Source organism: Cololabis saira, chromosome 18, assembly GCF_033807715.1.
Source record: "Cololabis saira isolate AMF1-May2022 chromosome 18, fColSai1.1, whole genome shotgun sequence".
NCBI classification, from domain to species: domain Eukaryota; kingdom Metazoa; phylum Chordata; class Actinopteri; order Beloniformes; family Belonidae; genus Cololabis; species Cololabis saira.
The window spans coordinates 11,017,721-11,034,014 of NC_084604.1; the positions used below are offsets into that span (position 1 = coordinate 11,017,721).

General features: G+C 40.5%; 2 protein-coding genes across 3 annotated transcripts in view; one reads left to right on the forward strand and one right to left on the reverse strand.

Annotated features, from left to right (window-relative positions):
- The window catches only part of LOC133418557 (nesprin-2), a 112,933-nt gene extending 105,605 nt beyond the window's left edge, over positions 1-7,328 (reverse strand). The window contains exons 1-8 of the mRNA XM_061707307.1: positions 7,227-7,328; positions 6,864-6,949; positions 4,574-4,635; positions 2,751-2,846; positions 2,568-2,645; positions 1,671-1,763; positions 1,275-1,477; positions 854-1,053 (exon numbers count right to left, since the gene is read on the reverse strand). Of these exons, the coding sequence (XP_061563291.1) occupies positions 854-1,053; positions 1,275-1,477; positions 1,671-1,763; positions 2,568-2,645; positions 2,751-2,846; positions 4,574-4,635; positions 6,864-6,942 (811 nt within the window). The 5' untranslated portion in view covers positions 6,943-6,949; positions 7,227-7,328. The remainder of the gene's footprint in view (positions 1-853; positions 1,054-1,274; positions 1,478-1,670; positions 1,764-2,567; positions 2,646-2,750; positions 2,847-4,573; positions 4,636-6,863; positions 6,950-7,226) is intronic.
- A 1,472-nt stretch (positions 7,329-8,800) lies between these two features.
- Positions 8,801-14,814, forward strand: atp5mj (ATP synthase membrane subunit j). Of its 2 annotated transcripts, none has more exons than XM_061707313.1 (4): positions 8,801-8,939; positions 10,353-10,476; positions 10,830-10,850; positions 14,678-14,814. In XM_061707313.1, exons 2-4 carry the CDS (start codon positions 10,353-10,355, stop codon positions 14,689-14,691), a joined length of 159 nt encoding a protein of 52 aa, XP_061563297.1. In that variant the 5' UTR covers positions 8,801-8,939; the 3' UTR covers positions 14,692-14,814. The 2 variants fall into 2 exon arrangements, with proteins under 2 accessions (XP_061563297.1, XP_061563295.1); XM_061707311.1 differs by having other exon boundaries at positions 8,801-8,928.
- The last annotated feature ends 1,480 nt before the right edge of the window (positions 14,815-16,294 follow it).

A 16,294-nucleotide genomic window follows, 5' to 3' on the forward strand; every position in this document is an offset into this window, starting at 1 on the left:
ACTAACATCTGAACAGAAAACAAAGACTAATTTCAGAGAGCTTGTGAGGAGCTGAAAGGGATGTTCAGTTGTGCATCGTGAGTCTGCGTTTGTGCACGGAGGTGCTGCCAAACTTTGCTGGCTGCAGGTTTAATGAATGATGTAAAGACGACTGCCAGAAGAGAACCAGCATAAATCCACAGTCCATGAAATGCGGTCGGGACCAGGAAGAGGTGCATTTGGAAATTTAGACACATCTGCATCTCAGTGCATCTTATTACAGAGTACAGGGCCTTCACTTCTCCAGTAAAGATATATGGACCTACTGAGACAGTCCCAACACAGTCCAGCTCTCAACCCAAATGAAATAAGTATGCGAGTTGAAGAAAAAGCAAGGTCAGTGACGGGGCTTGATGCTGATCCTCTGATCTGCCTGCTGCTGGATGAGCGAGCTGGAACCTGACTGATGAAGAACATTAGCTTTTATTGGTGAAGCTCATGTTGAAGAGAACTCGGGTTGCAATAAAAGCCATGTGGTTTTCATGGTCCATGAAAAGCACATGGGCCAAGCAGTTCATTGACTTTTAGGCATGTTTTACAAGGCTCGAACGTTCGTCTCTTGAAAAAGGGAAAGAAAAGTTTGTGCTTTAAGAATTTTTTCTAAAATAATAATCAGCTGAATGGACTTAAATCCAGAATGATTTATTAGTGTTATTATTTTTTTTTCTTCCAGGGCTTGAGTTGCTTTATAATGTATTAAGCCAGCAGTAACCAAAATATAAAAAGGCTAATTTAAACCCGTAAACTGCTCATATTTGTTAACCATAATAACAGGTATTAGTATAATGCTGCAGTAAAATGTTATGGGCCTCACCTTGCGGCTCCAGCAGTCGCGGGATGTGCAGCTCCCTCTCAGCCAGGTGAAACGCTTCCTCCAGGTTCTCCTGGTTGCTCCTGAACCTGACCAGAGACAGATCCACCAGCTCCGGTCGCAGGGAAGACAGGACGGCCAAGAAGGCCTCCCCACTTCTCCAGCTGGACTTGAAGTCCTTGACACTGACAGAGCAATGAACCCTGGGACGCAAGCACAACAAAGACCGTTACCGACACATGCATGAGAACTAAAACAGACAAAACTGTCTATTTTAGCTTCCTACAGTATCAAAAGAAAACCATGAAACTGACACGCAATCATTGCTAACTATTTATCACACCATCTGTCTTTCAAAAACAAAAAAGAAAGAGAAAAGTTTGGCACATCTTTGTTTTAAATATAAGCATAGATAAAAGCTCACCGTTGACACTGGTCCCTGACCCACATGAGCAGGGCCTTCTTGGCAGAAATGCGAAAGCGTCTGTGGAGCGGCGACGTCCACTCGCCGGGGACGGGACTTGCTGGGACGGGGCTGCTGCTGCTGGAGCAGGAGTCCAGGCTGGCCAGAGACTCCAGAGAGGAGTGGCGGGAACTGAAGGAGATAGCGCTGGCCAACTCTTCAATCTAAAAGAGATGAAGATACACGCAACATCACATATTTCTTCATTCAAGTCCCCCTGTGACCCGGTGACCCTGTATGGGTTTAAGCAGGTTTAGAAAATGAATGAATTCAAGTTTGAAAACTTTCCAAATCAAAAGCATCCATATGGTTCATATGTGCCGTCGTACCTGGAACGGTGGCTACACTAATACTCACATGACAGTGGAGGATGATGGTCCATATGAGGCCCAGGATGATGGACGGCCGCCCGTCTATGATGTCTGGGATGTTCATATTCACCAGTTTGATCTACATTAATGATCACAACAGACGTGTCAGGCACACGGGAAATCCTCGTCTGACTAGACTTTGTAGGCTAAACAGCCAGTTGTTATATCTTCTCCTTTATCTTGCTCTTTTTTACTCTGAAATTGGAGTCTCACTTAATAAAAAAAGAAAAAGTTTTTTAATGTGGTGCAATGACCCGAGACGATGTGTTTTTTTTTAACATGGCACCACTGAGGGGTTCAAGTCTGAATCTGCTTTTAGAAACGTCTAAATCCTGCACACATTTATCACAAATAAGACATTTAATGGGACTTTGGGCTGTACTGATTATTATCAAATAGATTCAGCTTTCATTTTCAGAGGTTTTCTGCACTGTTGCACTCACAAAATGATTCACAGCATTTTTCTGCTGTTTGGTATTTTAAAAGGCAAATACAAACGTTTAAAGTCCAGTGGACAAGAGTTGCTGTTGAGCCAAACTGATGCAACTTCCAGTCTGGATTGTAGTTTCTACTGATCCGACGTTCACAATCTTCACCAAAACCAGAGACAGACCATCTTCAGGCTGCACAATACTTGCCACACAGCTTTGGGAGTTTCAAGACTTTAAGTCTCTCATACGGAAGCTGTGAAGGATATGTCCTTTGAGTTTTGTTGTAACATTTAACCCCGGCGGTTCAGAGCAGTGACCAAAACTGTGCTACAGCCACTTTTATAACATGACAGATCAGGTTACCATTGTGACGTTGCCTATGTGAAGTGCTTGGCTCCCTCATCACTGCTTAAAACCGTATCGCAGCAGCATGTTTGCGAGGGGAAACTCACAGACTTTTTCTTGAGAAAGTTGAGCGCCGTTTCGATGTTGGCCCTCTGCTGGAAAACCCCGCGACCTCTCTGCCTTTTCTGTAACGACAGTTTACACGGTCAGCTGGAAGCCCATGATTGATGACACGTGCACTGGGGAAGGACATTAGGATCTGTGGGGTTCATGCGACACCAGTAACTCACCATGGTCTGACCGCTCATCACCTCCAGCAGGTCGAGCAGCGCTGACCCGTCTCTGAGGTCCGAGAACAAGTCGGACACGTACGAGGGCGGGCATCTCTGAAACAGGCCACAGCACCAAAGATTATTGATTTTCAGCTGCGCAATTTTGAGTTCAGGTGACTTTTCTGTCTGTGAGTAGCAGTACTCGAATTGTAAAAAAAAGAAAATCAGGGGGGATGGTGGATTTTATCATATGGGGACAGATAATTTGTGCTGATTACAAATAATATAATATATTACAAATAATAGCACTGACCAAAACACCTGCAGAAATACTGCAGGAATGACATAGCAGCAGTTAAATGCAGCCTTCTGTAAGCTTTAAATATCCACTGGGCTTACATCAAATACATCAAAACACAACAATAAAGAACAGTTTTCTGAACTTATCAATATGACTCTGTCCTTCACAGGATAAGTAAAATGGATCACTGCAAAAACTCAAAATCTTAACAAGAATGTTTGTCTTATTTCTAGTTAAAATGTCTCATTTTAGTAAAGAAATCTCATTACACTTAAAACAAGATTCATCACTGGAAAAAACAACAATTTTCACCTGTTTCAAGTAGATTTTCACTTAAAATAAGTAGAAAAATCTGCCAGTGGAACAAGATTTTTTTGCTTGTAATGAGAAGATAAATCTTGTTCCACTGGCAGATTTTCCTACTTATTTCAAGTGAAAATTTACTTGAAACAGGTGAAAATTATCAAATAAGTTATTTTTCGGGTGTTATTTTTCTGGTGATGACTCTAAATGTTGAAATAGCAGTAAAACCACATTCATTGATGAAATGACATAAGGGATGGAAAGGGGGGATGGCAGTTTTACAGGGGGGATGATTTGGACCGTTTTTATTTCAGGAGGGATGCCATCCCCCCTCATCCCCCCTCAACTCAAGTACTGGTGAGTAGAAGCATCCTCCACTAATGATCATCCACAAACTATTGTTATTAGGCTCAAACACAAAGCAGATGTGGACAATGAAGTGATTACATCAAACCTCCCAATAGGAAGGTAGAATTGGTTTGTTTTTTCTTTGCGTGAAATTTGTACATGTGCATTTCTCTCAGTATTTAATGGATAACAAAATGATCATGTTGAATGGCGGCAGGGAAAAGCCCTGTAATTATGGGTAAGAATAGACGTTGTCCTCCAGACATAAAGACCGTGTCCTCGTGCCGATGACAGTCGGAAGGAATCAGATCGCTGCAACAGATGGCAGGTTGTGAACGAGTGATTTTTCAGGGAGCGGAGGGTACTGGGTTCAGATTACAGCCTGTCTTGCTCCACTGGAGGACTATTTATACTCCAGGTACGTGTCAGCAACCGGCAGCCCAGCGCGAGCTGCTCCACTGATCTCTGACCAGTGAGTCAGCATGTTGCACTCCAACAGACCGGCTTCATGCAACTGGAAAGTGAACCACAGCATGACATCATGCTCGTCTGCACTTCCTCCAGGCTCAGAAATAAAGAGGGTGCAGAGGATCATTCTTGTCTGGAAGTTCTGGGGTATTAGAACCCAGCTCTGCCTCACATAGGAACCACGCTAACTGCTCATAAAAACCTATTTGAACACAAAAAGGCCGAACACAATGGCGATTTAACAGGATGCTGCAGATTCGAGGTCTGCAGCTGTTTAACATTTTGTCCCAGGTTCTTTCCCAATTTGTCTCTCCTGCCCGTTTTCACCACGCCGTAAAAAAATTATCCTAAACTTCCATATCTTTTAACTCTAAGATATAGTACTTAAAGTTGCCTATAGAACTGTGACCCTCTGACGTACCTTAGAAAGCTGAGCATTTATCCAGTTGGTGAATGTCCTTTTCTGGATCTGATCCTGCTCCACTGTTAGAAAGAGAGGAAAAGCAGAAACACAATAATCATTTACACAGAAAGTTTTCCCAATTTTTACCATGATCACAGATAAATGGACCCAACAAGGCGATTTGACGCGTCTTTTGTACAGTTTGAAGGAAATGCACAGTCAAGCAGACCAATGTGTGATGAGGTTCCCCTCATGAGCTGAAGAAAGGTGAAGCTGTGCTGTCCTTACTTCTACAATTGGGCTGAAAAGCGCTGACTAAATACATATAAGCGTAAATTTCTCAAAGTAAAGCTGTGTATTCCTTAATCTACCATCACATGATCATGCTTAAAGTCCATAATGATTCAGAGGTGTAACTGTGGCCAATATGATGTGACCTCATGGCACATGCACAGATTAACTACTCACCCCCATCAGAAAAATTGGCAACTTTTGCACCCTCCATTGCTGTAACAAAAGGTTCCTGTTCCCATGAATACAAACTAGTGACGTCATCCACCTAAACAGCATAAAACTCCTCTTCTTCTCTCCCACTGGACAAACCAAACCTCCGGAGCCTAAGACTCGTGCTTTCAGCCAAGCTAACCTGAGAGTCGGGATCCGGCTACAACATGGGACTCCCAAGAGAGACACACACACACACACACACACACACACACACACACACACACACACACACACACACACACACACACACACACACACACACACACACACACACACACACACACACACACACACACACACACACACACACACACACACACACACACACAGTAATGATATGTGTAACGGCAGAAAGACTTTTCATAGTTGTAGTCCTTTAATGAGCTGACCTGGAATGACTCGTCGTCTCTTTCAAGAACTCACTTGTTCATATTCAATTCAGCGTTGCGGCTGCTGTTTGTTTAGTTCCTGCCACGGCAGGTAGCTCCTTTTAACCACTTTACTCCACCCTGTTCATCTGGTTTCTGAGGTACAATTACAACTCCAAAGAGACACCTCCTTCATATATAAATGCATCAGAGAAATACACTATTTGGCATTAAACGATGGAGATTGTGTAACTGCGGCGAGAAACAGAAAAGGATAAAAACATAAATCCACCCCGATTTTTCCCGGTTGTCACGTTTCTTGTGGGTTTCTCTGAGCTCTGAACTCGCCTGAAGTCTGAGTTGGAGGAGTTGTGATGTCATAACTCATCTGAAGGCCACTCCTCGCTCCAAACTCAGCCGACAAACACAAACACATTCTGATGTGGAGACGTCTTTTGTCCTCCCCGTGACAACAGGAGACAAGACGTTAGCCGGTATGGCAACATTTGGAACAAAAGTTTATTTATCGATTGTAGATTTTCCATGAAATGTTGGTTTGGCTTTTAACACTTGTTACCATGGCGTCACTTACAGATTCCTATTCTTTGATTCATTTTATGGCTGTATTTTATTCTTTTTGTTGTTAATTATTTTCCATTCGTGTAATAAGTCGGCTGTGACTTTTGTATGTGAAACATTTTGGCTTCCTTTGAGCGCTACATGAATAAAGTTTGATTGATTCATTCATTGAAGGAGGAGCTATTAAGACTTTCTTTAAAAGCATTTCAAACCTTATATTTATAGACAATTCCTGAGACTGCAGATACATTTAATATCTTCTAACTTTCCTGGAGGAAATCTTTAGCAGACATTTGTTTTGTTTAAGTTTCTTGAGCAAACGTTGGAACCACTTTTAAATGACTTTACTTCAATCCTGATTGACTGATATTCACCGCACTTTGTTTAAGATCCTTGTCGAACCTGCTTCTGTCGCACATGTCCTGAGGCAGGGAAAACAAGGCCGATACAGTTTAAAACAGTGAATAATAAATGTATGTTTGATAGTGCATATGAGTATCTTTCACAGCAGCAACATTAGATTACGTAGATGGTAACTAGGACTTTAATTAATTCATATTTGAGGACATGAAAGTGTTTAACTGCAAGTTTCAGTCGTGAATTATTTGAGCAATCACAGACTGGCCCCAACTTTCTTTTTCGATATTTGTATCATGCATTCATGTTTGGGAGATCATTTTATAAGTATCTTAGCAGCGATGAAAATGTGATGTAAACCAGAGTGGGTTTATCTCTCATCCTTTTGCTACATCATTTTAAATGCAATGAATCCGCGGCAGCTGTCTGCGACTGTGCTTCTCCCTCCTAACACATCACGTGTCATAACATTTGTACAAGTACAGAAATAGTGTGACCTTGCAGGAGCATGTGTACGTCGTCAATGTCCAGAGCAACGCCTCCATCGTCTTCTTCTTCTGCTCGTCCTGAAGCCATCAGCCCTCTGGCCGCAGAGCAACAGCAGCCCCAGGAAGATCCGGGAGAGACAGATTAGTTAATCATCAAACCAGGAAAAACACAAAAGTGAACTTTCCAAAGCCGCCAACTGCCTCTGCTGCTGGTTAGTCGCTTCAGGAACACACCTCTGCTTTCCACAGACACACAGGTGCAAGCACACGCATGCAAACACTCAAATAAAGAGCTACGAGAGAGAAGGGAGCAGAAACACACCGGCACAATGTGCGGATGAACAAAAATAGATGAATACATCTTCAACATACCTGAAGAAGGGCAGCAAGTCACCGCAGGCGGCTGCTGCTGCTGTGCATTTCGTAATGAAAAACCAGGTCAAGTGTGAACAGAGTACTGTAAATCAAATCCCCTGTGCCCTTTGAAACTGGCACAACTCTGAGATGAGCACCTCAGGAACAGAACGTGGTCTTCAGGCGATCAGAAATGAAACAAGGTGCCTGCTGCCTATCAGAGCGCAGGGACAGGAAGGAGCAGAAGGTCCCGCCCTGACTGACTGAAGGTCCAAATATCCAGTGATAGCTAGCAGATTAACTTAATACCCTCTGGGAGGGGAGAAAAGAATCACACATTGCCAAATCGCAGACACGTGTTTCAGAAAAAACAGAAGTGTTTCTACTTGTGTTGGGTTTTTTTGTGCATTGTCATAATCATGGAACAGCAAAGAGGGATAAGGGAAACTGGGAAAACCCTTGGTTTAGCTGCATAAAAATTAAACTGTTTCAAGTCTTTTGAGGGGTTATTCCAGTTCATGCCTCTCTGAATCAATCAGTTTTTACTTCTGCTTTTACTTTCTAAGCACAGCAAGTTTTATTAGGAGGCATTGTTATCTTTCTCAGAAGCAAAAATGTTTTCTTGTTTGGTTGTGTTTTGTTTTTTTGTTTCAAGTAAGAACAGAGAGGCTGCATCAATGGAACAGCTTGTTTCAGCGTGCAATTTTCCACTTGAGAGCAGCGCCAGTGTTTTATTTATTCCTTCACTATGGTGAGCGTACAGAACTGGTGAACTGTCTGTGTGCCGTGTGGCAGCTGCTCTCCCACCTCAAATTCCCACCTCCATCGTGGCAGAACAAGATACTCTACAATAGAGTTAAACGTTGTATTGAACATGGTATGTGACTGAAAGAGAAAGTAGGCTGATGTTGTAGGGCAATGAGCACTGAGTTCTGAAAACTCACAGTATTTCATGAAAGCAAAGTGTTTAAACGCATGAACAGTTTATTAAAGTAACATAAATTCCGGACTTGCCTCTCTCACTGTTTGGAAATAAAAAGGCTCAAATGTTTAAAATATAACTCTTGTTGAAGTCAGTTATTAGTTAGGTTAACATACTGTATGGAACCAAAAAGATAGAAAACAAACGTTTTGTGGACAATTGATGGCCTGTGAATGTTTGGAATATCCAAATATTCAGTTTTGAGTTTTGATGTAGCTTATATTTGCCCAGAACTCATCCACAGAAGAACAAATGTATTTTTGTCCTTTGATGGTCATTATTTTATTGAATTGTATTGTATGTATATATTCATTTTATTTGTATTTGTATCTATGCACCAATTGCAAGAAAAAACTATGTTTCGAATTTGGACGGAAATACATGTAATCCAATGGTATTGTTAGATACTAAACTATTAATACAGCTGTATGTTTACTGGTGTTAGGAGCAACAACTACCGCCTCTTAATTCAACCATATAAAAATAGAAGGAGCTGCTGAAAACATTTGGCCAGAGGCGTCGCGAGTGGTGTAGTCTAATATTTGTCCACAAGGTGGCGACAGCAGGCAGGTGCACATTAAGCATGACTATTCTTGTTTCTCCCCGTTAGGTGGCGCTACGTCGCAAACCAGGACTGCAGTTCTACCCGATTAAGAAGCGAAGAAGAAGAAGCTCCCCCACGACTTTGACTGGGACCTGGTTGTTGTGACCTCCAACTGCAGCTTCACGATCTAAACCGTAAGTTCAAGGTTTGTAACCATTCCCCAGAAACACTTTGATATAAGATATACAAATGGCCATCAATACCTCCATTTGAAGCAAAGCAATCGTTTCTTGCCGTGTTTTTTAAATGCGATTCCTCAGTTAGCTCGTTGCTACGGCTAGTTAGCTTCTCCACAGCAGCGACGGCGCTAATATTCCTGTTCATTCATCAAACTATTTAGTTTAAGTTAATTTGAGAACATACTGGCATTTGTTTTTATCTTGCATGTAAATGTTATGTAGTGTCACGGACCTAGATACATTCATTTCTGCTCGTATTCATGCAAACGTAAAGAAACAAGTTGGAGGTTATATTTCTCTGTAACCTTTAGCGAATTAAAAGCATCACAAATATAATTACTATACGTGATGTGCACGATGGTGTCAATCTCTGTCACTGAAGTACATAGAGACAGAGTTTGAGCATAAGAATGCTATTAGAAAAGCAAATTTTCACTTTTTTGAAGCACATGAAGCAACCCAGGTTCACTTATGGTTGAAGGTCTAAAGTATTCAAACATTAGAGGTGGTGACAGACTCAAATTACTTCTGCAGAGAGAGACCTTTTATATGTACCCAATGAAAGCCACTATTTATCCAGATTTAAATGAAGACATTGATTTCAGTCCTTTTTTGTAACTTTTTTTCATTACAGATAGTGTTCTTTCTTCTATTTCCAGTATTTAATTGTTTAACAATTGGTGGAGCCATTTATTGGTCATTATGTTATTTCTCTTGTTTACATTTGTCCTCCCACCTACCCAGGTGATTTCAATCATCCCATTTAAGGAGAATCAATGTGTTGAGTGTTACACCCTGAGGAAGGCTGTGGCCGAAACGCGTGGGCTGTATCCCACTTTTTTAATCTTCCATATGAAATAGCCATTTCAAATAAAGGCTTTTTATATTTGAAGAAGAATGCCTTGGATTTTTAAGAGCACCTTCGTCACATGATTTAGATGAACCTTCTGAGCACTCTGGACTTTCTTTTTGTTATTACAAATATAATTGGTATACGTGATGTGCACAATGGTGTCAATCTCTGTCACTGAAGTCGTGAAATCAGTGGTGGAATCTAACTTTGTAATGCTGCACATCCTCACTTGACCAAAGTCATAAGATAAAGGTCGCGGCTGAGGGTCGATGCAGCCTTTTGTCTTGGATGTTACATGCATTACTACAACTATTATTTATTACAACTATTACAATTAAACTACCTGCAGTGGGTACAGATATGACTGATCTGTAAAAAAAAAAAGAAAATAAAATAGTAGATGAAGTTTGGACAGGTCTTAAGCTTGTATGATGTTTGAAGTGCAAGGTATATCTGTACAGAAAAGCCACTTCAGAGTTTTGACATGACCTCTTTCCTGACTGAGACTTGTCACTTCTTCTCACAGATGACTGGACGTGCATTTCAAAATTGGTGGGGCTTGGTGAGCCCTTACTACACAAAGGCATACCAAGAAATGTGGGCTGGACTTGGCATCATGACCTATTTGTACTACAAAGTTTCCTACGGGGGTGAGTTGAAGACTTGCTGATTGTGCTGTATCTGGGAAATGCATCTGCACTTCTTATGTGAACTGAATGAGCAATGATGTTTGTGTTTTGTGAAACATCTGTGCTCTTATTTGCACAAGGTGAATTGGATTCAAATGCAACCATCACCGTCAAATAACAGAACTAAGCCAGTTTTCCCATTTCTTTCTGATCAAAGTCATTGTATACAAGTATGCATTTTTCAAACTGTTTTGGAAAAAAAAAATCTTGATCCTGTGGAGTTTAATTAAAGCTCATGAAACACTTAACTGCTTATTTTTCCTTATTTATGGGTGGGCTTAACTAATCTGTCTTTTTTTCCCCCGTTACTGTAGGCAAGAAGGCAGTGAAGGACAGTAAGTAGTCATATTTCTATTCATATCTGAAAATCATTCTTGGGCTTTCTGAAACAGCAGGAGTTTATCACACGTTTTAGCTTTGCATGTCATTAGACACTTGACTTAATGGCCCCTCATCATTAAGTGAAGAACATTCAACAACAACCCTGGGTTTGGTCCAAAAGCCACCTGCTATCTCTCCTGCTCCTAGGGTTGTCACGATACCAAATTTCTGTTTCGATACCGATACCAATATGTATTTCGATACTTTTCGATACTTTTCGATACTTTTTGTAAAAAGGTGGAACTCTCTCAATGTCAATATTTTCCTTTATTTTAAAGCAGACTTTGGGAACAATAACAACAATAAATAAAATAAATAATTGGCATGGGATATTAAAATGTTCAAACCTTTAGAACAGTGTGAACAAGTAAAATAAAGCAATGCCATTCAAATTAAAGTCACGATGTTAAATAAAATACTGTAGCAGCAAAAACTCCTGCTTCTGAGTGGGTGGTGTCACCCTCTCTGAGCCAGGAGCACTGGACTTCTGTAATTGGGGGAGGGAGGGGGTACAGTATTTTAATCAACATGGTCATTTTAATTTGAATTCCATTGCTTTATTTTACTTGTTCTCATTGTTCAAAAGGTTTGTGTTTTGAAACTATAGGCCACATGAAACATTAAATGGGCATAACTAGAAAAATAAATTGAGGATCATTCTATTATCTACAGGACTGTCTCAGAAAATTAGAATATTGTGATTTTCTGTAATGCAATTACAAAAACAAAAATGTCATACATGGACTGGATTCATTACAAATCAACTGAAATATTGCAAGCCTTTTATTATTTTAATATTGCTGATCATGACTTACAGCTTAAGAAAACTCAAATATCCTATCTCAAAAATTTTGAATATTCTGGGAATCTTAATCTTAAACTGTAAACCATAATCAGCAATATTAAAATAATAAAAGGCTTGCAATATTTCAGTTGATTTGTAATGAATCCAGAATGTATGACATTTTTGTTTTTTTTAATTGCATTACAGAAAATAAAGAACTTTATCACAATATTCTAATTTTCTGAGACAGTCCTCTAGGATAGGATTAGATATTGTAGGCTAGTGGAATGTTTTACAAAAGTGTGTTTTAATATATAATATTAATTAATATAATTCATTGCCTTAATGGTTTATAATATATATGAAACATTAAATAATATTAAAATATAAAAAATATATTAAAGTTATATTCTAGTGTGTGGAATTTATTTAAATATTTTAAGAATGTAATTTTTTTTTTTTTTATATTTTAAAAATTGCATTTATTAACCATGGACATGTTTTAACTCTCTGTATAGGCTGCTGTAGGTTTACTACGGGGCTGGGAGAGGCTCTGTGCCTCTTTCATTGACATGACAGTGCAGTGAACTGGTGAACAAAGTTATCAGCTGTCGTTCTTGACTGAAGTCGTGGAAGAAGTCCGCGTGGTTGTCCTTTAAACGTTTGGACAAGTTTGAAGTGTTGCCTCCTTTTGCGAGACACGCGTTGTAGCAGCGCTTGCACTGCGGTGCGTCTGGTTCAGTGGTTCGCCCTTATCGCTCTGTTTGAAGCCGAAATATTTCCACACCATACTTCGGGCCCCCATTTTGTCCAAAAGTACGGGCTTTTCTGCAGCTGCCATCTCTTTTTATTTCAATTTTATTTCAACCCGCTCTGTCTGTCTAATAACACGCGACTTCTCGTTTCTCTCTCCTCCTCCGCATGCGAGTGGGAGGGGGAGGCGGCTTTGCTTCTGCAACTACGTCACACTCGCGGACCTTGCCGTGCTTAAAGAGACAGGCTCCAATTTACCAATTCGTTTGCATAGAAAAAATATATAAAAGTACCGTTTGTTTTTAAATGCTGGTATAGTACCGTTTTCAAAACTCTAGTACCGCGGTACTATACTGGTACCGGTATACCGTGCAACCCTACCTGCTCCACTTGGCCATTTGAAACTAATGGTTGGTTTTTCTAAAATGTTTTTCCAAGATGACCGTTCCATATACCTGATGAGGTAACATGTTAAATTCATCTTCATCGTCATCTTTTTTGATTTTTGAAGGAGAATCTGCTCCTCATGTCTTGAAACTGTTTATAGAGTAAAACAAGTAAAGAAACCAACATTGTGCTTTTCCATTCACTGCTCTGAGTGACACACAAATAACACTAGTTTGCCAACTCAACCAAAATCTTGAAGCATAAAATTTGCATTAAGTTAATTTATTTGTGTTTTATGTTTATGTTGAATATCAAGTTAATTTTTCAGCTGGAGTTCAGTAATCCCACTCAGGTGTGGACCAAACAGTCTATTCCAGACCAGAAAGTCATTTGGGATGTTAGATGAGGTGTAGACTTTGGTTCCTGTAGGTTTAATGGTCTCCAGTTTAGCCTTGCAGCGTTTTCAACCTCCATTGTTTGGTGAGATCATATACTTAGATAAAAAATGAATTGAATAAGGATTCCCATGCCATAAAACAGGTGGTGCATGGGTATTCAACAAATCCTATGTTCTTATGGCAGACACATCTGACCAATAAGCAGGGAGGATGTTTTGGGGTGATTTGAAGTTCCCAAATGTGTAATTGGGTATAACTGGATTTTTGTCTTGAGAAAATGAAATCAGGGCACGACATGTGTAATTCTATGGAAGAGATTGATAATATTTCATTTATTTGGCTTCTGTTTTTTAGTTTATTTAACACAGGTTGGGTTTTTTTCCTCACAAAAAATGGTCCAGTCCATCCCATGCTAAAATTGATAGTAAAGGCAGCTTTAAAGCTCTTTTCCTTAACGGTTTGGGGAATTTGGCCTGGAGTCTGGATCGCCGGCTTTAGTAACTTTTGGCACTTTTCCACTAGTATCGGCTCAGCCCAGCTCGGCGAGGCGAGGCTCGTCCTGGCTCCACACGTGTGTTTTCGCACTGCCAGGGGAGAAGTGAGGGGGTTGTGGTGAAGCTGCTGTGACGTACTCGATTGCGCAACACCTTTGTTCATGTTGGCGCAGATGAGAAATCAGCTGGAGCCGCGAGCGGCTGAGAAAAAAACAGCCCGTCTACATCGCTTTTTTAATTTTTTCTCGACAGCGGCCCCGCCCCCCGACCAATCGGTGGCGAGGAGGTGGTGACGTCAGAAATAGTCCCTGCTCAGCCCGCTATAGAACCTCACTGAAATGGTTACAGAAAAAAGTATCGACTTGGAGCGGCTCTACCCGTCTCAGCCCTAGTGCGAAAGCGCAAAACGGGTAGAACCGAGGAGAAGCGATACTAGTGCAAAAGCGGCATTTTTCCATTTGCTCCATGACCTCTCTTTGACCCAACTACAGAGTCTGTTTGAGTTGAAAATGGTTTTGTAGACGGTTGAATAGTGCATTGTGGGCTGTGAAGGAGCACATACGCAGACATGGCAAAAGAAGGCAACACTAGTGGTCAAAGATGACTTCCATCTGCAGTCACGCTTAGTTTACTGACTTAGTTTGCCTACAGTCAAACAAACACAATAAAGGAAAGAAAAAGGTCAACTATGGGTCAAATGAGTAGCTTTGTGCTTTTCAGCTTTTCGTTTCAGGCAGGTAGTTATGGAAACGAGATGCTCCACAAAGAGCGTCACTAATTTGGTCTGGCAGCCCTGACTGTTGTCATGTAGCTTATGGAGCTCCGTTTGGGCTTCGGTGAAAACACTTGTGGGCACGAACCAAACTAACTGAAAAGTCCTAACGTAATCAGGTTTGCCCCAAATCTGCACCACCTCCACTATTGATACCATTACTTCACCTGGTGTTTCTTGTCTGTTTCTGCAGAGCCTGCACATTGAGCTTCTCACCATGATGGACCCCCCCCTGCTGTGATATAATACCACAAGTCTTCAGTCCAGAAGTCCAGCTTCACCTTTGAATTTTTGTTAATATGGATCAAATAAAATTATCTTCAACTTTGATCATTACGTTGCTTTTTATTTGTGATGTGATTTACAGTAGCTGTGACGTCACAGACATTTTGGTGTTTGTTCAGTAGTGAAATACACAGAATATTAACAGAATATTCAGGATGATCAGCAGAAAAGTATCAATAGACATTTTAATTTTGTACATGTAAATTGTAGATACAATTCAAGATAAGAAAACAAAGAATGTCATACTTTAACACTTGATATCTTAATTTACATGTGCAAAAAGGAGTAGGAAGAAGTGACAACTTCATGACATTTCAAGACAACTTTAGACCCTAGTGTGATTAGACAGAATCTAGGATTTTTACAAGACAGCATCTTGTATGGCACACAATACTGCTAATTCACACTAAAGGAGTCATTTTTTTTCTCTGTTTTAGGACCTGTTAACGGTGCTTCATCAGCTTGCATGTTAACCATCCATCCACAAGCTTATGCTGGTTTTCACATTGGAGATGGAAAGTATTTTAATGTAAATATTAGGGTTAAAAGTAGTGACTATTCAAAACCTACAGAAACTTCACTCGACAGTCACTTATTCTTGTCACCCAGACAGTCGTACGCGGTTTGAGCGCTTGCTCCGTCTGGGGAATGAGTAAGCTATTTAAAACCGGTGGTCACAGTTTAGGTTTGCATTTTAACTCATTGAACATGGAATAAACTGGCGTAGCCACATTTAGCCGTGTGTGGGTGTCACTGCGGTAACGCATGCTTGCAAGCCAGGAAAATTTTATGAAAGGTTGACGATAAATGATTAGTGGACATTTCTAGTCTGTTACGTAAACGCTCATAACTGGCACCAGTGCACTGTAGCATTACTGCCTTGTTGACAAAAATCAATAAATGACCGGCTATCTGTGTACAGTTTGGTTGAGTGAAGTGAGTAAGTTGAATAGTCGAAACGGGGGTCACCGAGCTGATGCTGAGCTGTCAATATACGCTGCCCTGACGTCTACATCCACGCAGGTGTAGCTGCTTTCTATACAGTAAAGTAGCTGCTACAAAAAGAAGCAACGTAAAAAGCATTGTTTTAGTATATAGCCACAGGCTGCCAAGATATCTTCAAAATAAACAGAAAAGCCTCATTAAAACTAGCTCCAGTGACTCAAATCCTATAGTTTGGTCTCCTGGTGGCAACAGATGGAGTAGAGTGGCTCTCCCGGGACCGAGATGAACTTGGTGATTTTGTCAGGAGGGATGACGTACTGCTCTGGTATGTAAGCTGCTATGAATTTGTTCCACTAAAAAGCCACTGTGCATTATTAAATATATGTCAGCTCTGAGATAACTCTTATTTTTGCTCTCTGCTCAAGTTCCATGTGCAGTGGTGCCAAATTGTATTTCATATATATAATTAATTCATCAATATTTCAGAGTTTCCATACTGACGTAACATTCTGTGATTGTGACAAAGGCACTTTTCTGTAGAATAACATTAAAGTTAAACTTCATTCCGCTCCTATTCAAG

Bases quoted from the DNA above. Each gene is read 5' to 3' on its own strand.
- atp5mj (XM_061707313.1), top strand. From the start codon at position 10,353: ATGACTGGACGTGCATTTCAAAATTGGTGGGGCTTGGTGAGCCCTTAC. The intron at 10,477-10,829 runs GTGAGTTGAAGA...CCGTTACTGTAG, and splicing joins CTACAAAGTTTCCTACGGGG to GCAAGAAGGCAGTGAAGGAC.